Source organism: Heptranchias perlo, chromosome 9, assembly GCF_035084215.1.
Source record: "Heptranchias perlo isolate sHepPer1 chromosome 9, sHepPer1.hap1, whole genome shotgun sequence".
NCBI lineage: Eukaryota > Metazoa > Chordata > Chondrichthyes > Hexanchiformes > Hexanchidae > Heptranchias > Heptranchias perlo.
Window position 1 is genome coordinate 53,283,735 of NC_090333.1, and position 27,452 is coordinate 53,311,186.

A 27,452-nucleotide genomic window follows, 5' to 3' on the forward strand; every position below is an offset into this window, starting at 1 on the left:
TATGCTAAAGGTGCTGTATAAATGTTTTTAAGACTTTTCTAAATTTGCATTGACTTTTCAAAGAATCATAGAAAATTTACGGCACAAAAGGAGGCCGCTCGGCCCATCGTGTCCGTGCCGGCTGAAAATGAGCCACTCAGCCTAATCCCACTTTCCAGCACTTGGTCCGTAGCCTTGTAGGTTATGGCACTTCAATGCATACCCAGGTACTTTTTAAATGAGTTGAGGGTTTCTGTCTCTACCACCCTTTCAGGCAGTGAGTTCCAGACCCCCACCACCCTCTGGGTGAAAACATTTTTCCTCAGCTCTCTAAGGTCCCTCGCTTCTTCTACATCTTTCAATATCCTCCATTTTCATTTGATTTTGCTGCTGTCTTATGTCCGCTGTTGGAAAAAAATCATGTGATCCTTGTATTTAGGATGTTCAGAGGTAACTGCATTGTGGCAAAGTAGATATTGTGTAATAGCATTATATAGTAATTACTGATTCTTTTTCTAGCCCATTGTGATAGTTACCCTTCCAAAAGTACTTTATGCCAGTAAATGTCATCAAGAACTTACTCATAAATCAAATATTCTCTTCTGTATTGTATTTCTCATTACCAGAGCTTATATAAAAATGCATTTTATTGAAATTTAAAATGTTGAAAAAAAATTTTTTGTATGGGAACTATTAAGGAAGGATATCATCATTATCAGTTTTAAAATTAGTTTAAATGAAATGTTTTTGTAGTAAGAATAAGATTTCCCTCTTTATAAATGATTTTTTTCTTCCAATGTCCTTCTGTACCACACACCATCCCCAGCTGAGAGGGTCGACGTGTTTCCAGGTAATCATCAATGCCACAAAAAAAACTATTCTGAACCATTTAATAGTTTTATTAGTGTATAGTTTCTTGGTAAATTAAATATTTTTTTATATGAAAAAACTTTTCTGCATACTAGTGTTTGTGCGTCGAAGAAAATGAATGCAATTTGAAGAGCCTTCCCGAACCAGCGCAATCGGCAGAATCTCGCAATTTTCGATCTGGGGGTGTGGCCAGTTTTGTGGGCGGGGCCTGATTTGGGCGAATTGAATCTTGAACCAGTGGAAAAGATTGCGGAAAACACGAGCATAAGTGGATTTGGACGTAACTCACTTGTGTTTAAAATTCCCCGATTGTTTGCGCTGGTTTGGCCGATTCCGCCCGGATTGCGCTGATACAACTAACGGAAACTCGACCCCAACAATTTTTTTTGATTAGTAGCTACTTCAAACTGGTTTCTTGTTGGTGTGTTCTCAGTTCTTGCTATTCAACGACTGATGGCGTGACAGTCTCTTAATAGATCCCATTACATCATGTAAAATCATTATCTGAAACTTGAGATTGCATGAAATAAAACTACGTTGTAAATCTGACAGTTTTAAATTATTTATTGAAAATCAGTCACCAGCTTCTACAAGTAATCAAAATACAAGGAACAGTTATTAGTCTTGCCTAATTCTGTGTCTGTCTTGAATAAAATGAACATTTTAGTTGCAGTCTACTAAAGCTTTTCTTAATTTTCTACAGTTACAGTATAATACACTAAATATATTATTTGTTTATCTAAAAGTAAGAGTGAAGACTCCTTTCTTTGTGTGTGATCTGGACCAGTTCACCAGGGACATCTCATCATGGGAAGAACTTACGTCATTGGGGAGTACAGTGAGAGGTATCTTAAAAAGCTGAAGGCAGAAGAGCGGTATGGGACAACTGGTATATTATTAGGGCAGGTAAGCAAACTTAACCATATTATGTTGACATGTTAAAACTGAATAAGTGGTTTTAAAATTCGCATTTATTGCCTAAACAGGATAAACCATTTAAACATATTCAAGTGAGTTTTTATTATTCCTTTATGATTGAAAATACTGGGTCTGTACTAACATGATTGTCATGGATACCAGTCAACAGCCCCTCTGTCCTTTACCAACTGTATTTTAAGTGCATTTACGTAAGCCCGTGCTCAGACTCTGCTCGTATGTATTCCAAATGTCAGTGCTTGAATGAAGGAAAGTAACGTTTAGACTTTTTAGATTGGCATTTTTGGTTTGTTTTTTCATATTTATACTTAAACAATACTATATCCGAGTACGTCACTATTTTAACAAACTGTTGCATGGCAGCAATGCCTTGTAGCTTTCTTGCTGTGTCTGACATTGTTGCAAATAGAGTGATTGTAAGCTAATTCTGAACACAAATTCTTAAACATACAGTTTTAACCAAATCATTTGAAAGCATCAGTGACACAAACTGTTTGAAAGAATCATATGCCTTTATGCATGCCCTTCTAGAATGGCAAAACTGAAACATATACAGGCTTCTTCAAGAAGAAATGGCGAGATAATTAGAATGATGTGTAAGTTGATTTGGAAGGATTACTGTACTTGAAATAATCAACACCCTTTTGTTGGAAATATTTCAAAAAGCTATCAAAAGAAACTGTAACTGTACTTGACCGAATGTATTCTGTTAACTGCTCTATAATACTGTGAAATCTTTTTAATTGATATTCTTAATTGCATGCCTTAGCCCAAAAATGTGATGGTAAGAACTGTGCCCCATGTGTGTACCCACTGACCCTTTTACTCGCACTCACAAGTGTGTATTTCTAATGAGTGCTTAAGAACATTGGAGCTGTTTCTTTGGGGCAGGGGAGGGAGAAATCACTTTCTATTCATGGTCAACTGAGTAGGATTTTTCAGAATTTGTGTGCTCTCACTTGTAAATTAATGTGTAATTGTAAGCAGTGGACAGATTTAATTCTCCTGTGATGATGACCCTATGTTCCACTCAAGTGAGCAGTGAAAAATATAGAGCCCTGATATGTGAAATGAAATTTCAGGATACCTTTTTTATTTGGTAGATTTTGTAGTTTTGTACATTCAGATGCATTTGTGTGACCAGACTTTCTACTATTTTTCAGATTACGCCAGCGAAAACCTATATAATATTTGCTGCTCGAACCCCACTGAAAGATCAGGCTGAGCTTCCACCAGAAAATCCAAGTGAAATGAATGCAAGTGACATTGAGTGGGTGTCTGAGCATGCTCGACAGGTCAGTGTTACATTAAAATAATTGCATTTATTTAAACAACAATTTGCATTTATATAGCGTCTTCAATGTAGTAAATCGTCCCAATGGACGTCACAGGGGCTTTATCAAACAAAACTTGACATTGAGCCACATAAGGAGATATTAGGACAGGTGATCAAACGCTTGGTCAAAAAGTAGGTTTTAAGGAGTGTGTTAAAGGAGGAAAAAGAGATAGAGACATGGAGATCACCCAGTGGTCAAAGTATGGAAATACATTCAGACTAAAAGTACCAGTTTCAAATTGTAGATATTGTTCTGGCAGGTAATATCGTGTGACATTTAACTTTACAAATCCCTGACACCTGCAGGCATAACAGGGATTGCATAGAATTTGGTGATCCACCTACCAACTTTAATACCTAACTAGTAGATCTCCTGTGGCATTTTTCACAATGAGTCCAACGATTCACTGTTTTACAACAGGGATGTTTATGTCCTGTAGGGGATAACATTAAGGATAGAGTGACTAAATAAAGCAAATTCAGTTTTCTTTACAGATGTGTTCTGGGATTTTTACTGGTGCTAAATTTGACAAGTCTGCCCATTACTTTGTGAAAACGATAATTATGTGGCCTTTATATTCTATATGCATAGGGTAGTGGTTATGTCACTGGACTAGTAATTCAGAACCCTGGACTAATAATCCAGAGAATATGAGGGGAAATTATCTCAAGTCTGCTGAACTAACACCACTGTGATCATTGCTGCCACTTAGACCATTAAAGAATGATGCTGGTGGGATTTCTAATTTAAACATCTATTGCTATTTCATCTCCATTATTTTCATTCCACTGAACTTAACCTTTAATTACATATATAATACTTTCTAGAATCAACAGAATGAATCAATTACTTTTCCATTTTTAAGAAAAGAATCAGTACTCTGTTCACTAATGACCCTCTTACAATCAGATACATTTTGTATTTATTCAAGCAATATAAGAATGTAAAATATTTAAAATATTCCAACACTGCAGACGGTGCAATTGTGTTTGACTAGGAACGAGAGGCAATGCAAAAATAAGCCTTATCGTCTAAGACCCGTTCATTTATTCTTTATTAATTAATTTGCCTGTATTTTAATTCAGTGTTTGATTAAACCATACATCAGCATTGTGGGTTTAAAGGTCAAACATGATCTAATTAAACGGCGGAACAGGCTCGAGGGGCTGAATGGTGTACTCATGTTCCTAAAGGTTCACCAGACTGATCCCTGGGATGACAGGACTGTCATATGAGGAGAGATTGGGTCGACTCGGCCTGTATTCACTCGAGTTTAGAAGAATGAGAGGGGATCTCATTGAAACATATAAAATTCTGACCGGGCTAGACAGACTGGATGCAGGGAGGATGTTTCTCCTGGCTGGGGGGTCCAGAATGAGGGGTCACAGTCTCAGGATTCGGGGTAGGACATTTAGGACTGAGATGAGGAGAAATTTCTTCACTCAGAGGGTGGTGAACCTGTGGAATTCTCTACCACAGGAGGCTGTGGAGGCCAAGTCACTGAATATATTTAAGAAGGAGCTAGATAGATTTCTAGATACAAAAGGCATCAAGGGGTATGGAGAGAGCGGGAATATGGTATTGAGATAGAGGATCATCCATGATCATATTGAATGGCAGAGCAGGCTCAGAGGGCCGAATGGCCTACTCCTGCTCCTATTTTCTATGTTTCTAAAGGGATGTCAACCTTGTGGGTTGTAAGGTGATGATAGGGATATTTTGCGGCTATTCCGACCTGTTATTTCTATATTAGGACTACACACTATAGGAACAGAAATGAATTTTCCAGTCCAAAATTCACAAAATAATGAACCGAGGCAGCAAGCCAGGACTAAATGGCAGCAGATTGATTTTAGCACAAGAAAGGAAGGAAGGAATCTTCTGCCTAAGGTTCAATCTCTTATACGGTTGCTAATTACATGTCTGAAACCAAAGGGAAACTATACTTTCACTCTTCACTAAAGATATAAACAGTTCACACACAATCAGTGTGGTAACTGATAAGGCTCCTGTAATTTTTAAGCCAGGACGTGGTATCTGGCTAATTTTTTTCAAACCTTTTGCTGTTAGATTTTTCTTTGCCCGAAAACTAAGGTCACTTCCATGTTTACTTGAAGTTCTCAAATAACATTGCTATTAAATCTTTTAACCATAGTTCAATTACTGGGACTATCCATTGGCTGTGCCACCTCTGATTCGCTGTTATGCTTGCTGTGGCCTATTCTAATCAGTCCTCCAGCAAATTTTGACATAAATTTGCCACGAGAAGATCAGGGAGCACAATGGTCTAACTTATGGCAATCGTCCATCAGTACGGCTGACTGGCAGTGATGCATCTTGGGAAATTATGCACTGCATAATCCAAAGTCACAGCTTTGGTCAAAAGTAACAAGTCCAAGCCTGGACTTTTCGGATAGTTTGAGACCTTCAAGTAGAAACTTTATGGCAGTAAAAGACAAGTCAGCGGATAAATTTAAATCATATTATTGTGAATGTAATTTTTTTCTTTTTTTTGTTTGAACCCTTATTTATGGACATTAGAAGTTCAGACTGAAAAATAAATGAATAGTGAAAAATTTTTCAGAATGCAATTGAACTATTTGAGAGACCCGGGTGGCCAGATTGCCAACGGCGATATACTCTCACTATAAAAAAATCAGCTATTGTGTGTCACACAGGCTGTGACAGGAAAACGTGACACCTTTAACATTGAAGCGACTAAACACAGCACCACCCACAGAAGTAACAGGTACTGCAAGTACTTATGAGTTTTCAATCAAATATGCACCAAGTACCAAATTTAATATATGACGAGCCAATCTCCTATGGTGTTGCACACTGTAATTTGGACAGTATGGTCACTTTCTTACATTTCTCTCATGTCTTATTGTTGATTCTCTTTGTCTCTATTCATCGGCTTCCATTTCTCTTTCTCTTCTCTGCTGTTTCTCTCCTTTGACTGTTTTTTCTTCTCTGTTTCTCCTCCACTTCTCTTTTTTTCTTCCTATGTTCTTTCCTTTCAGGTGGGAGGTGGTGGGTGACATGGCATGCTGTGGTGAGGAAAGGAGCCACCAATGGCTACAGGCTGCATTTTGGATGGGGGTTGCGGGGTAACTGGGACCCTCAAGAGCTTCCTTCCGATCACTCGAACTTCCCCTACCCTCGCTCCCATTTATTTCCTATCCCTTCACCTTGTCTCTACCTATTTCCCTTCTTACCGCCCCATCACTAATCACAATTCTTCTCCTTTGCATTAGCCTCTAACCTCTTTTATCCTACCCTTCTCCCTTGCTTCCCTGTCACTCATTTCACCCTTAACTCTTTCTTTCATTCTCCCCACTCTGACTTGCCTCCCCCCCGCCGCCCCCGCCCCCCCCCCCCCCCGCCCGCCCCCCCCCCCCGCCCGCCCCCCCCCCCCGCCCGCCCCCCCCCCCCCCCGCCCGCCCCCCCCAAGGGCAGTTGGTGAGTGGCCCGAGGACCCCTCATGCTCAACCAATCACACTCCTCCCCTTGTCTTTCTACTCTACTTTCCTATCTGTTTTTCTCAGGTTTTATTTGCTTGCAAAATTAAACATGTTTTCTTTTTATAAAGAAATTAAATTAGAATGAAGAAAGAAACAATGTGTCTGACTTTCTCTCTATTTGTGTTTATCTCTCGTCTATCTTTGGTGTTAGAAATTGGAATCTCTGTCTCACAGGTGTAAGTAATTAGCATTAACTGCTTCTAATTGTCAACAAAACACAGGTGAGGTAATTAGTTGGCTTCAAAGTTCAACAGGTATTTTTTGAAAATTGAAGTGACATTAGGTGAAGAACCACTCAGTAAAACATTTGAAGTTCACATAAACAATTATATGCAGGAAAGTGGCTGTGGACTATCCTAAAGCTATGAATTGCTATTCCATTGCATTTTTAATTGGTAATAGGAAATAGGTTAAAATTTAAAATCTATGAATGTCTCAATCCTTTCCTTTTAAAGCAATGTCAAACTCAGCATTTCTAAATATTTTCTTTTCCACTACCTGTTATTTCACCATCTGTTAACACTATTTACATTTTGTCTGACTTCCATGTTTCCTTAGAAATTATTCTATTGCCACCAATTCAACTAAGTTTGATTTTGAATTTGCAATATTGTATCATCTGTCATCCCTCGATTCCAACTATGTAAATATCTGTGACTTTTCTCATAGTTCTGTTGTCAGTTGTACGTCTGCATCTTACTCGTCATCTAACACATTCACACGTTAATTTTACCTGGGCATTTAAAACAGTAGTAGAACTTGGTCATCCCTGCACAAGAATCTTCTGTCTATGTTTCAAGGAGCATACTCTGATATCATTATCATGCTCATTCCTTTGTTGATGGCAGTTCCCAGTAGCTGCTTCCTATGGTAAAATGTTTGTTACATATAAGGACTTTTAGTCACAATATTTTAAGGTGCCAGCTGTCAGTTATTAGAGGAATTTGGTCTGCAATAGCCATAATTCATTATGAATATGGAGTTCTGTTTCAAGTAGATTTGCAAAAAGAAATACAGCAGGAAAATGCTTAATAACATTTTCCAGTGGGTAACCTACTTTTGTGAGAATGTGCAGGAATAATCTGCAGTTGCTTTCTCATAATGAAACCAGAACCGTTTATTCTCTTTACTAACCTATCAGTATACCGGGGTTGAAATTTGGCCAGGGTTCCACCGGCCTCCTGCTGTAACTACTGCCAACACAGCCATTTACTCAATTTCCCCGGATTCCGCAGTCTCCCACCAGAGTTAGGGCAAGAGAAGCTCCGCTGAATAACAGCGCTGCCATATTTTAATAATTTTAACAAAGCATGCTGGACTATCAACCATTGTTCAGTTTACTCAAAAAATAACAATTTGTATTCTGGTTTAAATTAGGACAAAGTGTCTTCAGTGTATGCAGGATTTTGCCGTTTGCTTTTATTTGTATAATTTGATTTACTGATAAAAGTGCTCAGTATAGAATGATTTAATATATATATTATCCAACTGTTCCTCATGCGCTCTAGGTTTCCAGGATGTTGCCAGGAGGGATATTGGTTCTTGGAGTGTTTCTCATCAGACCTCCAAATATGTCAAAGGAGGAAGCTCAGGATATTTTTCGGAAAGTGAGTACAAGGACTGTAGCCATTTTGTTTTGCTACCTTTAGATACTTGTGTATGTTATGTATATTATGGAAGGTAGATGGAGGGGAACATATCTAGCTTCCAAGATCATTCTGGTCAAAGTCAAAAATTACATCCTATGTGACCTTTCTGCCTCTTTGACACTTTCTTTTTATTCGTTCGTGGGATGTGGGCGTCGCTGGCAAGGCCAGCATTTATTGCCCATCCCTAATTGCTCTTGAGAAGGTGGTGGTGAGCCGTCGCCTTGGTGAATCCATTCTTCTCCGCCCACTCTCCTCACAGTTGACCGAGGAGGCACTGCACTCGTATAGTTCCAATGTTGTCACCTCATCTTCTCAAACAGTATCTCCTCTCATACTTGCATGGCTGCCTCATTGGTGTCCCAGGGACCCATCCTTGGTTCCCCCCATTCATAATTGGCAAATTATCCCTTGGCAGCAAAATCTACAAGCATGGAGTCACCATTCACAGGTATGCCAGTGACACCTAACATTGCCACAAATATTGATTCTAGGCTGTTGCTGTAGTATTGGATGCCTGTCCAAGATCAAGCCCTGGATGAGTTGAAATTTCCTACAGCTCAATGTGTGCAAAGTTGAAGTCTTCCTTTTTGGCCAGCACGTATTTGCCTTTAGCTTTAATCCAACAACTTTCCTGGCTGCCCACTCAGGCTGGACTAGGCGGAGTGCAGTCTTGCAGTGTGTTTGACACTGAACTAAGTTTTCAACACACCAAGATCAGCATCTTCCCCTGACCAAACCCCACCGTTGCTAAAATCTCATGAACAGCTTCATCACCTTGAGGATCAACTTCTTTAATGCTCTTCTCACTGGCCTCAACTCGTCACAAACTTAAGCTAATCCAAAAGTGCTGCTCCCTCATCACTCCTATTCCTTGCCAAGCATTGTTGAATCCCTGTGCCTTCGTGAATCAATTTCAAGATGCTCATCCTCATTTTCAAATGCATCCTCTGCTTCATCCAATCCTATTTGAGTAATCTTTTCCAACCAGACATCCCAGTCCACACCGTCTGCTCCAGGAATACTGCTTGTTCCCCACCTTCTGCTGATAGTCATAGAGTCATAGAGTTATACAGCACGGATAGAGGCCCTTCGGCCCATCGTGTCCGCGCCGGCCATCAAGCCCTGTCTACTCTAATCCCATATTCCAGCATTTGGTCCGTAGCCTTGTATGCTATGGCATTTCAAGTGCTCATCCAAATGCTTCTTGAATGTTGTGAGGGTTCCTGCCTCCACAACCCTTTCAGGCAGTGAGTTCCAGACTCCAACCATCCTCTGGGTGAAAAAGTTCTTTCTCAAATCCCCTCTAAACCTCCCGCCTTTTACCTTGAATCTATGCCCCCTTGTTATAGAACCCTCAACGAAGGGAAAAAGCTCCTTCGTATCCATCCTATCTGTGCCCCTCATAATTTTGTACACCTCAATCATGTCCCCCCTCAGCCTCCTCTGCTCCAAGGAAAACAAACCCAATCTTCCCAGTCTCTCTTCATAGCTGAAGCGCTCCAGCCCTGGTAACATCCTGGTGAATCTCCTCTGCACCCTCTCCAAAGCGATCACATCCTTCCTGTAGTGTGGCGACCAGAACTGCACACAGTACTCCAGCTGTGGCCTAACCAGTGTTTTATACAGCTCCATCATAACCTCCTTGCTCTTATATTCTATGCCTCGGCTAATAAAGGCAAGTATCCCATATGCCTTCTTTACCACCTTATCTACCTGTTCCGCCGCCTTCAGGGATCTGTGAACTTGCACACCAAGATCCCTCTGACCCTCTGTCTTGCCTAGGGTCCTCCCATTCATTGTGTATTCCCGTGCCTTGTTAGTCCCTCCAAAGTGCATCACCTCGCACTTTTCCGGGTTAAATTCCATTTGCCACTGTTCCGCCCATCTGACCAACCCATCTATATCGTCCTGCAGACTGAGGCTATCCTCCTCGCTATTTACCACCCTACCAATCTTTGTATCATCAGCGAACTTACTGATCATACCTTTTACATTCATATCCAAGTCGTTAATGTAGACCACAAACAGCAAGGGACCCAGCACCGATCCCTGTGGTACCCCACTGGCCACAGGCTTCCAGTCACAAAAACAACCTTCGACCATCACCCTCTGCCTTCTGCCACTAAGCCAGTTTTGTATCCAAAGTGCCAAGGCACCCTGGATTCCATGGGCTCGTACCTTCTTGACCAGTCTCCTGTGGGGGACTTTATCGAAGGCCTTACTGAAATCCATGTATACCACATCCACTGCGTTACCCTCATCCACACGCCTAGTCACCCCCTCAAAAAATTCAATCAAATTAGTCAGACATGATCTTCCCTTGACAAAGCCATGTTGACTATCCCTGATTAATCCTTGCTTCTCCAAGTGGAGACTAATTTTGTCCTTCAGAATTTTTTCCAATAATTTTCCTACCACTGATGTTAGGCTCACTGGCCTGTAGTTCCCCGGTTTTTCCCTACTCCCCTTCTTGAATAATGGTACTATATTAGCAGTTCTCCAGTCCTCTGGCACATCCCCTGTGGCCAGAGAGGTTCTGAATATATGTGTTCGAGCCCCCGCAATCTCCTCCTTTGCCTCACACAGTAGCCTGGGATACATTTCGTCCGGGCCTGGGGATTTATCCATTTTTAGGCCTGCTAAAACCGCCAATACCTCCTCCCGCTCGATGTTAATATGTTCGAGTATATCACAGTCCCCCTGCCGTATTTCTATGTCTATATCGTCCTTCTCCATAGTGAAAACAGATGCAAAAAATTCATTTAGAACCCCTCCTACATCTGCCGGCTCCACACACACATTGCCATTTTTGTCCCTAATGGGCCCTATTTTTTCCCTAGTTATCCTCTTACCCTTAATATACTTATAAAACATCTTAGGATTTTCCTTTATTTTGCTCGCCAGTGTTATTTCATGGCCCCTCCTTGATCTCCTAATTTCTTTTTTAAGTATCCCCCTGCACTTTTTGTACTCCTCTAGGGCTTCCTCCGTCTTTAGCCTTTTGTATCTGCCAAAAGCCCTCCTTTTTTTCCTAATCCATTCTCGTATATCCCCTGACGTCCAAGGTTCCCTGGAGTTCTTGGAACCACCCTTGACCTTTACGGGAACATGTTGCCATTGTATGGTCTCAATCTCCCTTCTGAAAGACTCCCATTGCTCCGATGCGGATTTTCCTACAAGCAGCTGATCCCAGTCCATTTTGGCCAGATCCTGCCTTATCCTATTAAAATCAGCCTTCCCCCAATTTAGAATCTTTATTTCCGGCCCCTCCCTGTCCTTTTCCATGACCACCTTAAATCTCACCGAATTATAGTCACTGTCACCAAAGTGCTCACCTACTAGCACTTCTTCCACTTGGCCGGCCACATTCCCTAGAATTAGGTCCAGTACTGCCCCCTCTCTTGTAGGACTTTCTACATGCTGGCTCAAAAAGCTCTCCTGGATGCACGTTAAGAATTTTGTACCCTCTAAGCCTTTTACACTCTGAGTATCCCAGTTAATATTGGGGAAGTTGAAATCCCCCACTATTATTACCCTATTATTTGCACAATTTTCTGAGATTTGCCTACATATCTGTTCCTCTATCTCCCCCTGACTGTTTGGGGGCCTATAGTACACTCCCATCAAAGTGCTTGCCCCCTTTTTGTTTTTAAGCTCCACCCATATGGCCTCATTAGAGGAACCTGCTAATATATCATCCCTCCTTATGGCAGTAATTGATTCTTTAATTAATATTGCGACCCCCCCTCTTATACCTTCCCCTCTGTCTCGCCTGAAGATTCTGTACCCCGGAATATTGAGCTGCCAGTCTTGCCCCTCCCTCAACCATGTCTCTGTGACAGCAACAATATCATACTCCCATGTGTTTATCAACACCTTCAGTTCATCCACCTTATTCGCAAGACTCCTTGCATTAAAATAGATGCCATCCAGCCTTGCCCTTACATATTTGCCCTGTCTTCCAAGCTGACTTGTTTTTTTCTCTATATTTGGCTGCACATCACCCCCTATTGTAGCTCCACTCTGTATCCCATCCCCCTGCCAAGTTAGTTTAAACCCCCCCCCCAAACCTCCCCGCAAGGATATTTGTCCCGCTCTGGTTCAGGTGCAACCCGTCCGACTTGTACAAGTCCCACCTTCCCCAGAAGCAGGCCCAGTGATCCAGGAAACTGAAACCCTCCCTCCTGCACCAACTCTTTAGCCACGCATTCATCTGTTCTATCCTCCTATTTCTATACTCATTAGCCCGTGGCACTGGGAGTAATCCAGAGATTATAACCTTTGAGGTCCTGCTCTTTAATCTGCTACCTAGCTCCCTAAATTCTTGATGCAGGACCTCATCTCCCTTCCTACCTATGTCGTTGGTCCCAATGTGGACCACGACCTCTGCCTGCTCACCCTCCCCCTTGAGAATGCCCTGTAGCCGCTCAGTGACATCCATGACCCTGGCACCAGGGAGGCAACAAACCATCCTGGAGTCACGTTTACGGCCACAGAAACGCCTGTCTGTTCCCCTTACAATAGAATCCCCTACCGCTATAGCTCTTCCACTCTTTTTCCTCCCAGCCTGTGCAGCAGAGCTACCCCTGGTGCCAGGAAGTTGGCTGCTGCTGCCTTCCCCTGATAAGTCATCCCCCTCAACAATATCCAAAGCGGTATATTTGTTTGAGAGGGCGACGGCCACAGGGGCCCCCTGCACTGCCTGCCTGCTCCTCTTACTCTGCCTGGTGGTCACCCAATTACTTCCTGCCCGTACAACCTTTACCTGCGGTGTGACCATCTCACTAAACGTGCTATCCACGACGTTCTCAGCATCGCGAATACTCCCTAATGAATCCATCCGCAGCTCCAGTGCCGCAATGCGGTTTGTCAGTAGCTGCAGCTGGCTACATTTCCCGCACACATGGTCGTCAGGGACACCGGAAGGGTCCCTGATTTCCCACATAGAGCAGGAAGAGCATAACACGGGGCTGGGCTGTCCTGACATGACTTACCCTTTAACTAATTAATTCAAATTAAATGAATCCCACCAATTTCACTTCAATTAAAAGGTATACTCAAGGGCCCTTGCTGAACAGCAGTCCCCCCACTACACAACAGAGACCCGAGAATCCACAAACTCTAACCTTAGACAAATTCAGCAGGAAAATACTCACCAGCCAATCACTTACCTCTTCCTTGGTGACGTCCCACTTGGATTACTTTTTGCTTCTTATTTATCTTAGGTCCAGGAGTTAAGTCCCTGAAAACAAAATATAAAATCGAACCTACCCTTTAAATTCCCTCTACCCCCCAAAAGGTTAGAGGAGGTGGGAGGGTGGGAGTCACTACTCGTGTAGTGTCTCGGGTTTAGCAACCGCTCCACCTATATACGGGTACCAATGAATTGGCCCCGCCCCCTGCCTTTGAAAAAGCCCGCGAAGCTCTCTCCCCGCTGGGGAAAAAGACTCACGTAGGTGAGTTTAATTACTCACCTCAGGCCTCCGCTGCTCCCTTTATCAACTCCCTGCCGCTCCAACCAGGTCCGCTCCTCCTTCCCGCTGCCGACCCCTCTGTGGGACAGAGAAAGAAAGGCTCCTCCTCCGCCGCTGTCGACGCTGATCTTTGAGCTATCATGCCTCTTCCCTCTGGGATTCCCATCCAAAACTACTCTACCTTCAGAAGTCTCCTAAAAATGTGTCTTTTGTCCAGACCTTTAGTCTCCCTACCTAAAGTCCTTCACTTCCTGCATAATAGCTGTCCTCCCTAAAACACTCTTCTTTTAAGTGAGAAGTGCTATATAAATATTTTTTGATGAGCAACTGAAGTGGAAGTCCACAGAAAAATCTGAACTGGTAGGTCTCAGATATTTTTATTTTTTATTTGTAGTTTCACAAATAAAAAAAATCATAGGCAGCATTTTAGCACCCGCTATCGGATGCGTTCCTGGCGGGGGGGCCCCGAAAATCGGGAAATCCCGGAGCGGGACCGGAGCCCGCCTCGAACCCGCGCACTTCCGGGTTCCCCGCTGACGCGCACGCAGCCCCCGCTGGTGGGAATCCCGCAGGCAATTAAAGCCAGCGGGATGCCACTTGAACCTATTTATTTTGCTTGTTCAGGTCATTAACTGACCTGATTAAGGGATTATGTGAGGAGGGGTGGGATTTTAGAGCAAACTGGGACTGTTTCCCATACTGGGGGAAACACCCCCAGTTCAAATGGACATGTTGCAGCTGCAGCACAGGTAGTGGCAGGTTGAGTGAGGCTGGCCGTGAAAGAGATGCATGAGAGGGTGAGTATGAGATAGAGCCATGAGATTGTATGAGGATTGGGTTGAGTGGTAGTGGCGGGATGAGTACTGGCGAGGTGAGTAGGTGCAGGTACGATGAGGATCAGGTTTGAGTGGGTATGAGGGGTGATGTGACAGAGTAGTGTTGGCAGTGCAGAAGGAAATGTGGGGTGGGGGCGGTGATGTGGCAGACGGCGTGTAGGGGAAAGAGTAAGTGTACTCACTTCGGCTGACCTACTGAGGTCATTGGAGCGCCTCCTGCACTGTATGCAGGTGTGCGATATGTTGGTGGTGCAGGTGACCTCCTCTGACACCTCGAGCCAGGCCTTCCTGGTGGCAGAGGCAGGCCGCTTCCTCCCGCCCGCCGGGGGGAAGATCTCTGTCCTCCCCCTCCTCCTCACCCCATGTATTGATACCTGGAGTGAGGTATCATTAAACTGGGCGCAGCCTTCCCCCTGGGCTGCTCCATGCTGTGATTTTTTCTGTTTGTTGCTGCATCTGTCAGTGGAGGACTGCCCCTTTAAATAGAGCTCCTCCAGCTGACAGATCTCACTGCGCATGCGCAGCCCGCCTGACGCGCAGATCAGCAGTGGGGAACCCGGAGGAGCAGGTAGGTGGATCCAATTGGGCTACGATCGCGCGGGTGGCTGACTCATTTCACCGGGTGAGTTACCCACACGCCCAATAGCCCGCCCGCCGAGAACCCGCAGCCCTGGTAACATCGGGCCCCATGTGTTTCATCTATTTCTTATCCAGAAAAAAACATTACATTTTTGTGTGTGAGCTAAAACATAGCATCCTGTGTAATAATCTGATAAATACCACCAATGGAGGTGACCTCTATAAAACATTGTTTGATACAATACCTAAATGTATTTCCATGCAACAATCCTTTACTGATGTATAGGCTGGTACTATAGCACTGTACATCATACAACCTACTGTATTATTTCTTGTTGAAAGAAAGAACTAGCATTTACATAGCATGTCTGTCAGGATATCCTAAAGTGCTTTACAGCCAGTGAATTATTTTGAAGTGCAATTATTGTCGTTATGTGGATAAACATGACAGGTGATTTGTGCACAGTAAAATCCCACAAACAGCAATGAGTTGCATGAGCAGTTAATCTATTTTTTGTAATGCTGGTTGAGTGAGGAAAGTTGGCCAATACACCAGGAGAACTCCCTGGTTTTCTTCAAATAGTGCCATGGGATCATTAATATCTACCTGAACGAGCAGACCAACCAGACTGGACCTTAGCTTAACATCTCATTTGAAGGACAATACCTGTAACAGTGCAGCACTCCCTCATTTTTACACTGAGGTGTCAGCCTAGATTATGGCTCCTGGAGTGGAATTTGAATCTACACCCTTCTGATTTAGAGGCGAAAGGCTACCAACTGTGCCAAGTTGATTATTCGGCATTGATTGTTTCTTACACCTCAGTTGTGATGCCTTGTGCATAGATTTATTTGTGTCATTGAAATAGCTGTACATTGAAATACACAAATGAATAGATTACAGATAGTTTCTCAGCTGAAATGCAAACAGTCAGTTCAACATTGTAGTAATGTGATTGTTCTCATCAACATTCAAAATGTTGTGACTTCAGCAAAACCACTAATGTTCCACAAATCCTTACCTCTTTGTTGATGACCTTAAATGATCAGTTGCAAACTGAGTATTTAAAAGGTGAATGTTATCAGCCCATTTTAACTAAGTGGTTTAATTGTTTCTAACTTTTCTGCTACAGTTGGCAACTGCTGTTGAGGCTGCTGTCGCAAAGGAAAGACTCTGGAATTTTACAGAGGAGGAACCACCTGAGCGAATTGTTCTCCAAATCTATGCTGATTCAAAAGCGTATCCTTTAACGGCTAAACTGAGGGACACAGTATTTTATGTAATAAAGTGGACTACTGTTACAACATTGTTACAGGCAAGAAAGTGCTTTAAACATAAGTACGTAAAATCACACTGAGCAAACTTATTTCTCAGGTGTTTCTCGATTCCCATTCTTTAATTTTCAGGAGGAGGGACCTGCGCTTCCTGCCACAGGTTTCTGCCATTTTCAGGAGTCCCTGTGTCTGCTGGGACCAAAATAAAATCCCCTTTAATTGACAACATATTGTTCTTACAAGGGGACTGAAAAAATACAATCGAGACACCCCATTTTGGGAGTAAGAAGAGAAGGAGATTGGCAGAGATCCTCTGGAGGGATGAAAGGCAGCTTCCTCAGGGAATGTACATGAGAGAGAAGAGATGCTTTTTTAAGGAGCGAGAGAATATATCAGGGGAAGAAAGAGAATGATCCTATTCGGGGGGAATGAAAGAAAGAAAGGTCCTGCTCAGTAAGGGAAAGTGATAGTGGTTGAGTCACCATATTCGTGGGAGGGGTGGGGAAGAGAGAATGGAACAGAAAGCATATTGAGGGGATGGAGAGAGAGACCCTTTTGAGCGCAGCGGAGAGAGGAGGAGAGACAGACCACTACAAGTTTGCGAATGCTATGGATACCGTCTCGGATTTAGTGGCATCAGACACTGCCAAAAGTGGATCCCACATCCCTTACATTCCAGAATTCATACACACTGCCCAATATCTACTTGTATCGTAGTGTAACTCAAAGAATGTAACATGTCCCCTTTGACATACAAACTGGATATCATGTCTTTCATATGTGCCCTGAAGTGTGTTTCTGCAATCTTTCAGTAGGTGGCCTGTTACATTTTAGTGAGATGAGGCCAGAACAAAACATTAAGCTGTTTTATTTCTCAGGCAACATGTGAACGTACAGAGAAACACCTATGATTGGCCTCATTTAATTCAGTCAGAAGAACTTGTCTTCATATAATAATAATAATAAAAAAGGAACATGCGATGCTCACCTGGGTCAGTGGGCCCCCTTGCTTGAATTAAACGCAATGACATCTAACTACCTCCCTGTATCATATCCTTTTTGTTTATTCGTTCATGTGATGAGGGCGTCGCTGGCAAGGCCAGCATTTATTGCCCATCCCCCAATTGCTCTTGAGAAGGTGGTGGTGAGCCGCCTTCATGAACCGTTGCAGTCCGTGTGGTGAAGGTCCTCCCACAGTGCTGTTAGGTAGGGAGTTCCAGGATTTTGACCCAGCGACGATGAAGGAACGGCGATATATTTCCAAGTTGGGATGGTGTGTGACTTGGAGGGGAACATGTAGGTGGTGTTGTTCCCATGTACCTGCTGCCTGTCCTTCTAGGTGGTAGAGGTAGTGGGTTTGGGAGGTGCTGTCAGAGAAGTCTTGGCGAGTTGCTGTAGTGCATCCAGTGGATGGTATACTCTGCAGCCACAGCGCGCCGGTGGTGAAGGGAGTGAATGTTTAGGGTGGTGGATGGGGTGCCAATCAAGCGGGCTGCTTTGTCCTGGATGGTGTCGAGCTTCTTGAGTGTTGTTGGAGCTGCACTCATCCAGGCAAGTGGAGAGTATTCCATCACACTCCTGACTTGTGCCTTGTAGATGGTGGAAAGGCTTTGGGGAGTCAGGAGGTGAGTCACTCACCACAGAATACCCAGCCTCTGACCTGCTCTTGTAGCCACGGTATTTATATGGCTGGTCCAGTTAAGTTTCTGGTCATTGGTGACCCTCAGGATGTTGATGGTGGGGGATTCGGCGATGGTAATGCCGTTGAATGTCAAGGGGAGGTGGTTAGACTCTCTCTTTTTGGAGGTCATTCCCTGGCGCAAATGTTACTTGCCACTTATCAGCCCAAGCCTAGGTGTTGTCCAGGTCTTGCTGCATGCGGGCACAGACTGCTTCATTATCTGAAGGTTTGTGAATGGAACTGAACACTGTACAATCATCAGCGAACATCCCCATTTCTGACCTTATGATGGAGGGAAGGTCATTGATGAAGCAGCTGAAGATGGTTGGGCCGAGGACACTGCCCTGAGGAACTCCTGCAGCAATGTCCTGGGGCTGAGATGATTGGCCTCCAACAACCACTACCATCTTCCTTTGTTCTAGGTGTGACTCCAGCCACTGAAGTGTTTTTCCCTGATTCCCATTGACTTCAATTTTACTGGGGCTCCTTGGTGCCACACTCGGTTAAATGCTGCCTTGATGTCAAGGGCAGTCACTCTCACCTCACCTCCGGAATTCAGCTCTTTTGTCTATGTTTGGACCAAGGCTTTAATGAGGTCTGGAGCCGAGCGGTCCTGGCGGAACCCAAACTGAGCATTGGTGAGCAGGTTATTGGTGAGTAAGTGCCGCTTGATAGCACTGTCGACAACACCTTTCATCTCTTTGCTGATGATTGAGAGTAGATTGATGGGGCGGTAATTGACCGGATTGGATTTGTCCTGGTTTTTGCAGACAGGACATGCCTGGGCAATTTTCCAAATTGCCAGGTAAATGCCAGTGTTGTAGCTGTACTGGAACAATTTGTTTAGAGACGCGGCTAGTTCTGGAGCACAAGTCTTCAGCACTACAGCCGGGATGTTGTCGGGGCCCATAGTCTTTGTTGTGTCCAGTGCACTCAGCCGTTCCTTGATACCACATGGAGTGAATCGAATTGGCTGGACTGGCTTCTGTGATGGTGGGGATATCGGGAGAAAGCCAAAATGGATCATCTTCTTGGCACTTCTGGCTGAAGATGGTTGCTTCAGCCTTGCCTTTTGCACTCACGTGTTGGACTCTGCCATCATTGAGGAAGGGGATGTTCACGGAGCCTTCTTCGCCCATTAGTTGTTTAATTGTCCACCACCATTCACGACTGGATGTGGCAGGACTGCAGAGCTTTGATCTGATCCGTTGGTTGTGGAATCGCTTAGCTCTGTCTATAGCATGTTGCTTCCGCTGTTTAGCATGCATGTTGTCTTGTGTTGTCGGTTCACCAGGTTGGCAGCTCATTTTTGGATATGCCTGGTGCTGCTCCTGGCATGCTCTTCTACACTTCTCATTGAACCAGGGTTGATCCCCTGGCTTGTTGGTAATGGTACAGTGAGGAATATGCTGGGCCATGAGGTTACAAATTGTGGTGGAATACAATTCTGCTGCAGCTGATGGTCCACAGTGCCTCATGGATGCCCAGTTTTGAGCTGCTAGATCTGTTCTGAATCTATTCCATTTAGCACGGTGGTAGTGCCACACGACACGTTGGGCGGTGTACTCTGTGTGAAGATGGGACTTCATCTCCACGAGGACTGTGCGGTGGTCACTCCTACCAATACTGTCATGGACAGATGCATCTGCGACAGGTAGATTGGTGAGGATGAGGTCAAGTAGGTTTTTCCCTCATGTTGGTTCGCTCACCACCTGCTGCAGGCCCTGTCTGGCAGCTATGTCCTTCAGGATTCGGTCAGTAGTGGTGCTACCGAGCCACTCTTGGTGATGGACATTGAAGTCCCCTACCCAGAGTACATTCTTCTGACACTGGGTGAAAGCCTGCCAGCTTTCTTCTTAAAATCCCAACTATCGGTGTGTGTTTCTGTCCCTATTTTACCTCCCTGTGTTCACAACCAGAGGGAAGGGCCTCTGCCAGACAACCCCTACCAAGTGCTCAAGAGCAGGGACTTTCCAACACAATGTGTGTGAGATGTTCATCAGTTACCAGGACAGCCTAACAAATTGCTTAATGTTTTTGTTTTTTGGAGAAACTTATTGGTATTTTAACTTTTCGTCTCAGTGCTGTTTTAAAAAAGAAACTTTTGTGAATACGCTTTACTTTAAATACCCAACATTTAAACCTAACATTGATCCAAATCCCTTTTGTGGAAAAATGGTCAAAAAATCCTGAAACGTGACTCAAACCTTGTTGCAGAGGGAGAAGATACAGGGAAACATCCTATTGCTGGAAGAGCGAGAGGTCCTTGTTAAATGGGGAGTGGGATGGATTTTTATTTTTAAATGTGCTATTTTTTCCTCCTAGAGTCTCCATTGATACTACTTCTCATCCCCAGTCCCTGAATTCCTTGCCAGCCCAGGACCTGGCAAGTGTTCCTCTCTCACCCAGACATGTTTCAGCAGTTCTCCTGACCCACTACATGTTGATTGATATTTTGCTTGGTCTTTACAATTGAATAAATCAGTAAAGCAATATATGTGAGAGGCTAACAGAGAGTATGGCAAACAAAGAGGAGAGAGAGTTGATGCAGGGAACAAGAGACTTAGAAATGGGGAGAGAGAAAGCACAAAATTAGAATTGGGAAGAGAAAAGCTCACAGTGAAAGAATAACAGAGAGGGAAAGAAGCCAATACCAGAAGAGAGACACAATTTTTAAACATTTTGTCCATGATTATGTGACCGATTAACTCATTTGCCTGAAAGATATATGTGGATGAGACCATCCAAAAACCTGGATTATGGACAAAGCAGCCTGCTTGATTGGCACCCCATCCACCACCCTAAACATTCACTCCCTTCACCACCGGCGCACCGTGGCTGCAGTGTGTACCATCTGCAGGATGCACTGCAGCAACTCGCCAAGGCTTCTTCGACAGCACCTCCCAAACCCGCGACCTCTACCACCTAGAAGGACAAGGGCAGCAGGCACACGGGAACAATACCTCCTGCACGTTCCCCTCCAAGTCGCACACCATCCCGACTTGGAAATATATCGCCGTTCCTTCATCGTCACTGGGTCAAAATCCTGGAACTCCCTACCTAACAGCGCTATGGGAGAACCTTCACCACACGGACTGCAGCATTTCAAGAAGGCGGCTCATCACCGCCTTCTCAAGGGCAATTGGGGATGGGCAATAAATGCTGGCCTCGCCAGCAATGCCCACATACCATGAACAAAAAAATGTTGACCTATATCAAATGAAAGTGAAAAGGCAACCAGTGGAGATAATTACTGCTTTAGATCTCAGTGACAAATAAATTATATAATTGAAGAGGAATCTGCTGTAGTTTGAAAAAAAGAAAACGGAACTTTTCCTGAGCTCATTATGTATAGAATGAAGTTACGAACCTATGATCTTCACAATCCACAGGTAAGAGTAGTGCGATGCAGTCTACTCAATTTGAAGTCACTTAATTCAAATTATTTGAAATTTCAAATTTTTAAGCACTAAGTTCCCACTTTACTGTGTTATTTCTGTTGCCGAATTCAAATTACTGGATTAATTAAATGTCTGTGCAAAAAACAACTTTGAATTATCAGGAGTAGACTATAGCTTTAAATTTTCTTAAATTTAAAATTTCTATCTGATGTGGATGCATATCATTCGAAATATCGGGGTAACTGCGAGGCTTTGCTGTCAATGTAGAAACTTGTTAGATGCAAGCACAGTTCAGAGATAAGGCTATGATACAATAGCCCAGAGTCTCTAATCTGCGCTTGCCTTTAGCAAGGTTCTGCACTGGCATTCGAGCTTGCAAAATTACCCCTGTAATATCTTGTATTGCTACATAACTTAGTAGTGGATTAAATAATAAAAAATTGTATCATGGCTCTGATTTGTGGAGTGGAGGCACAAAACTTGTTCAATAACATCTGGGCCATAGTATTTATAAACAGACCAGGTATGGGACACTGCAGTGTGTAGTTGCAGTGTGAACTCACATGCCTTATCAAGAACCTGACATTTCACATTTCTTAACATCCACATGTAAAATAAAGGCTAATTTTTACTTTTATATAATATACCCACAGAACTTTTAGAGCAGTAATTAGCACACTTTCTGTTAACTTTGGGATCTGACATAGAATCTAGAACAAGCAAATTGGCTTAATGTGGATGGAGATGTGGCATGCAGTAAATGAGTTTGAGCAGCTTTAGTACAGATTTGCTTACAGCACCAAACTACCAACAGTTGGGTACTAAATTGGCAATCCCATTCAGAGAGGCTGATATAGGAAATGGCAAAAATTCATACTAATGCAGTAGACTTTACTGCATAAAAGTTTAGTTGAACATGCATCCCTCATTTTGCATCCTACATACTATCGAAGTAAGCACCACTGAACCACGTTAACCTGGGATTAAATCATGCATTATCTTTTGTGACATAATGACATCGTAGGCATCCACACATGACCAATCCCTACACAATATAAAAGTGCTTGCCCTTCCAGGGTTTGTCAAAATAAGGAAAAGTGAAAAGAAAATATTTTCCCAATACGGGCACATGATTTTTGCTCTCTTGAGTCTTCAATAATTCGCTGTCCTCGAGGAATCAGATGCCTTCCAGTATGGCATAGACAGCCATTGCTTGTTTCTCCTCCCCATACTGACTACAGAAGCAACAGAGCTAATTTGCAGTCACTTGTTTTTTTTCAGGAACAAGTAATTTTTAATATACGATCTATAAGTACTTGACTGAAATGCCAGCATCAGCTACTTACTCCTTTTCAGGCCCAGGTCTCTGGCAGTAGTGATTTCCGAACATGGTTCTCTCCCTACTGCACCAAGCACTGAATTGGACTGACTTTGTGCACTTCTCTATCTCTATAAATATAATAAATCGTTGGAACTGCACTACCATTGGCTAACTTAAAAGTTTAATTTTTACAAAAAGCAGAAGTGAAAAATTCTCTCAATTTTACAAACAGCAACCAATGACTGTAAATAGAGAACAAACATTAAGATGTGAATTACAGAAAACAATTGAATGCAAGACACACATGGCATGATGTGTAAATGACTGGTTAATTTTCCATGACTTACTGGCACTCTTGGTATACTTAGAATCATAGAAGGGTTACAGCACAGAAGGAGGCCATTTGGCCCATCGAGCTCGTGCTGGCTCTTTGTAAGAGCAATCCAGTTAGTCCTATTCCCCTGCTCTTTCCCCGTAGCCCTGCAAATTTTTTCCTTTCAGTTATTTATCCAATTCCTTTTTGAAAGCCACGATTGAATCTGCTTCCACCACTTTTTCAGGCAGTGCTTTCCAGATCATAAGTATTCACTGCGTAAAAAAGTTTTACCTCATGTGGCCTTTGGTTCTTTTGCCAATCACCTTAAATCTGTGTCCTCTGGTTCTTGACCCTCCTGCCAATTGGAAAAAATTCTCTTTATTTACTTTAACTAAATCCTTCATGATTTTGATCACTTCTATCAAATCTCCTCTTTACCTTCTTTGCTCAAAGGAGAACAACTCCAGCTTCTCCAGTCTGTCCACATAACTAATGTCCCTCATCCCTGGAACCATTCTAGTAAATCTTTTCTGCACCCTCTCTAAGACGTTCACATCCTTCTTAAAGTGCCCAGAATTGGACACAATACTCCAGCTGTGGCTGAACCAGTGTTTTATAAAGGTTCAACATAACTTCCTTGTTTTTGTACTCTATGCCTCTATTTATAAAGCCCAGGATCCCGTATGCTTTTTTAAGCACTTTCTCAGCCTGTTCTGCAACCTTCAAAAATTTGTACATGTATACTCCCAGGTCTCTCTGTTCCTAAGTCCCCTTTAGAATTGTACCATTTAGTTTGTATTGCCTCTCCTCATTCTTCCTGCCAAAATGAATCACTTTGCATTTCTCTGCGTTAAATTTCATCTGCCATGTGTCCTCCCATTCTAGCCTGTCTATGTCCTCTTGAAGTCTATTACTATCCTCCTTACTGTTTGCTACACTTCCAAGTTTTGTGACATCTGCAGATTTTGAAATTGTGCCCTCTACACCCAAGTCCAAATCATTAATATGTATCAAGAACTCCCATATCATTCTGACTTCTGAATGCATTTCAAACTCTGTCTCACTTCAACTCAAAATCCTCCTTAAAACCAACCTTTCTGATATCTTCTTTGGCTATCTCCTATTCCTGCTCTGGTCTGACTGCCAACTTTGCTTTGCTACATTAAAGACGCTGTATAACTGCAAGTTGTTGATATAGTTGTGGATTACCTGATGCAGTTCCGGCATGGCAAGACAACAGGTCAGAATCTCAACAAGCAGGACAGGACCAGAAGTTGGTCCCTCTGCCAAAACAGAATACTGACGTCCATTAATGCAGAAATCACAGGGTGATGTTAAACACTTAGTTGGACAGGAATGTGTTGTTTCTTTTCAGTGTCAGATATGAGTGAGGCATGCCTATTACACAGGATAATCACAAGCACAATGTTCCACTGTAGTGGATTTTAAAAATGCTTTAAAGGGATGTTGTCCTTCTTGCCTTTCCCAACTTTTGGGACATGCCTATTTCAGCAAACCCATCTGTGTGTAGAGAATGCCTCTGTCCATTGAATGGAGAAGAATGAAAAAGGTAGGTAATCCTTTGCTCCAAGGGTCCTGAATTTCAGTGGACTTTTTGTTGCTGTAAGTGCGGCACTGATAACTGGGGTTTACTGTAAATGGGGTTTCCACCGCACATCTGGCGAAGTTACATTGCTGCAGCAGCAAAACATATGAGGAAATCCAGGGCCATAATGACATATGGTGAAAACAAATCTTGAAAGGGAAGCGACAAATGATATTTCACATGCACTTAGTTTAACAGCTTTATGGTGTGCTTGTTGATATCCAGCTCTATTTCAATTGTACTGTCAGAGGCTGCAGTTTGTAATCTCACTAATTCTTTTCTTTTCCAGCCGCTGCTTTCACAAAAAGGTCAAATGATAAATAGAAATTAGGATCTTTAATGTCAGCTTGGCTCAGTTCTGGCACTTTTGCCTCTGAGTCAGAAGTTTGTAGGTTCAAGTACTATTCCAGGATTTGAGTACTGAGGGAGCGCTACATTGTTGGAGGTACTGCCTTTCAGCTGAGATGTTAATCCAAGGCTCCGTCTGCCTGTTCATGTGGATGTAAAAGATCCTGTGGCATTGTTTGAAGAAGAGCAGGGGATTCTTCCAATGTCTTGGCCACCATTCTTCCCTCAGGTTAACACCACCAAAAAATATAAATTAACTAGTCATTCATCTCATTTGCTGTTTGTGGGACCTTGTGTGCAAATTGTCTGCTTTGTTTGCCTATAAAACAACAATGACTGCTTATCAAAACTTATTAATTGTCTGTAAGGCGCCTTTGGGATGTACTGAGCATGTGAAAGGTGCTGTGTAAATGCAAGTTCTTTTTTTCTTTAAAGATCTTAAAATACATTTGTAAGATAGTTGCAGAGCCAAAAACAATTTTTTGAGATAATACAAGCCAGAAACAACCAGCAGTAAATCTATCACTACAGAGTATTAAGTGATTGATGCACAAAAACTGATTTTAAATATTTTGGTATAAAAATATGACCTTGGAGTATTAAATAGAAATGTACAATAATATTTGGACATTATTAACAGCAGATATAGTATTACATATGCCAAATATTCATATAATTACAGTAGGAAAATATATTATTTGCTAATGAATCTTAATTTCCTGTATTTTCAAGACTCCTACTAAATTGCTAGAGTGTAAATCCAGCAGCCTGACATCTACCTGGCAGGTCGTGGAAGCCACAATCAACGTGGATGTTCATATCCCTATACCAACATCTGCGGAACAACAGTTTGACAAGGGTGCATTGGTATGAGTTACATATCTTGTTTTAAATTACTTTTCATTTTTTCACTGAACAAGGCTTCATGGGTCAAAAATTTTTCTGATGTCTTTGATTCCTCCACCATTCCTGAAGTTTGTGTTGAGTTTGGATGGACAGTGTAGGAAGCTAAAGATGGATTAGTTATGATAACAGGAGGGAGATACAGGGAGTTCAGGATTGTGTTTATGGTCATTATAGAGATATTTGGCAAACCAATCACCAAATCTCCATTTAATATTGCCAATATAAAGTGGACAGTGAATACAATATATTATGTTGATGGACATACTCAGAAATTACTTTATGACAGACAGCATGTATTTGGGGCAGTGGAGAATAGTACCCCAACAGCTGGTGATAGGGTGATGGAAGAGTGAACAAGAATGTTGTGGAGACAGCAGTACCACTGGATAGGAAAGAGGGAAACAGCAGATGCATTTGATACTGTGCAGGTGGCAGAAATAGTAGATGATGATCTGGCAAATGCACAGGCTTGTGGGATGGGGAAGGAATTCTGTAATTGTTCTGAGCGGAGAAAGGAGTCATGGTGGGTGAGTAGAGACTGAACGGAGTAAGAGAGATTGGAGTCAAAAATCAGAAATTATTTTTGCTGTGAGAAGAAAATGCTGAAGCAGTTGGTCTTCCAGGACAGTCCTGTTTGTGAATCTTGGGCAGAGGATAGAGGTGAACAATGAGTTTGGGGCAGGGAGAAGAAGGTCTCCAGAAGAACAGTGATGGTCTGGGAGGTGATTCTTTCTTATTAGACAAGAGGGAGATAGGAAAAGGAGTCCAACAGTTGCTGTTTGACCTCAACCAAATTTGGGTCTTTGTGCTGCATAGTGGCATGAACCTTGTTGGCGGATATGGCTGGTCAATGTTCTGGTGGAAAGGTAGCCAGTAGAGGTCAGTGATGGTTGAATGTGACTCAGTCTGAGATGGGATGGAGTAGTATAGTTGGAATTTGTGTAAGTGGAGATGAGAGGGCCAGCTTGTAGTCGAGCCTAGAAGTGACAAAGGTATGCATGAGGTTATCAGCAGTGGTGGGAGTCAAGAAGAAGTAGAAGTTCAGAGGGAGATAAATTGGAGAGAATAGGTGCTGAGAAATTAAATGGTCAATTTGTGAAAGAATCAAGAAGCCAGAAGACAGGTTCCAAAAAGATCAGGAAGGCCTCCTGCCATTGAAGATGAAGATGGTAAAAAAAATCTCACCATTGCATTTGTTTTACATTCATATAAGTTTTACATTAATTGAGGCAAGGTAAAGGAGGATGATTTCTAAGAGTCAGAAAGGGGAAGATTGGAGGGTATGGTAAAAGCTTGATTAAACAGGTACAGGTAAGGAATGTGGTTGACATGGAGATGCGAAGTAAAAATCCTTGATATGATCCACCAGAAATTTTTTTCTTCTTTGGACTTCTGTGGCAAATTGAACTGAAGT

General features: G+C 42.8%; 1 protein-coding gene across 6 annotated transcripts in view; it reads left to right on the plus strand.

Annotated features, from left to right (window-relative positions):
- Positions 1–27,452, plus strand: part of odr4 (odr-4 GPCR localization factor homolog) — an 83,878-nt gene that overhangs the window by 11,260 nt on the left and 45,166 nt on the right. For 3 of the 6 annotated variants that reach the window (XM_067990451.1, XM_067990450.1, XM_067990454.1), the window contains 6 exons: positions 1,596–1,755; positions 2,949–3,080; positions 8,155–8,253; positions 16,318–16,424; positions 21,496–21,532; positions 25,865–25,999. In XM_067990451.1, coding sequence (XP_067846552.1) covers positions 1,657–1,755; positions 2,949–3,080; positions 8,155–8,253; positions 16,318–16,424; positions 21,496–21,532; positions 25,865–25,999 — 609 coding nt within the window. In that variant the 5' untranslated portion in view covers positions 1,596–1,656. Of the gene's footprint in view, positions 1–805; positions 830–1,595; positions 1,756–2,948; positions 3,081–8,154; positions 8,254–16,317; positions 16,425–21,495; positions 21,533–25,864; positions 26,000–27,452 lie in introns of all 6 variants that reach the window. The other 3 variants (XM_067990456.1, XM_067990455.1, XM_067990452.1) reach the window with 2 other exon arrangements.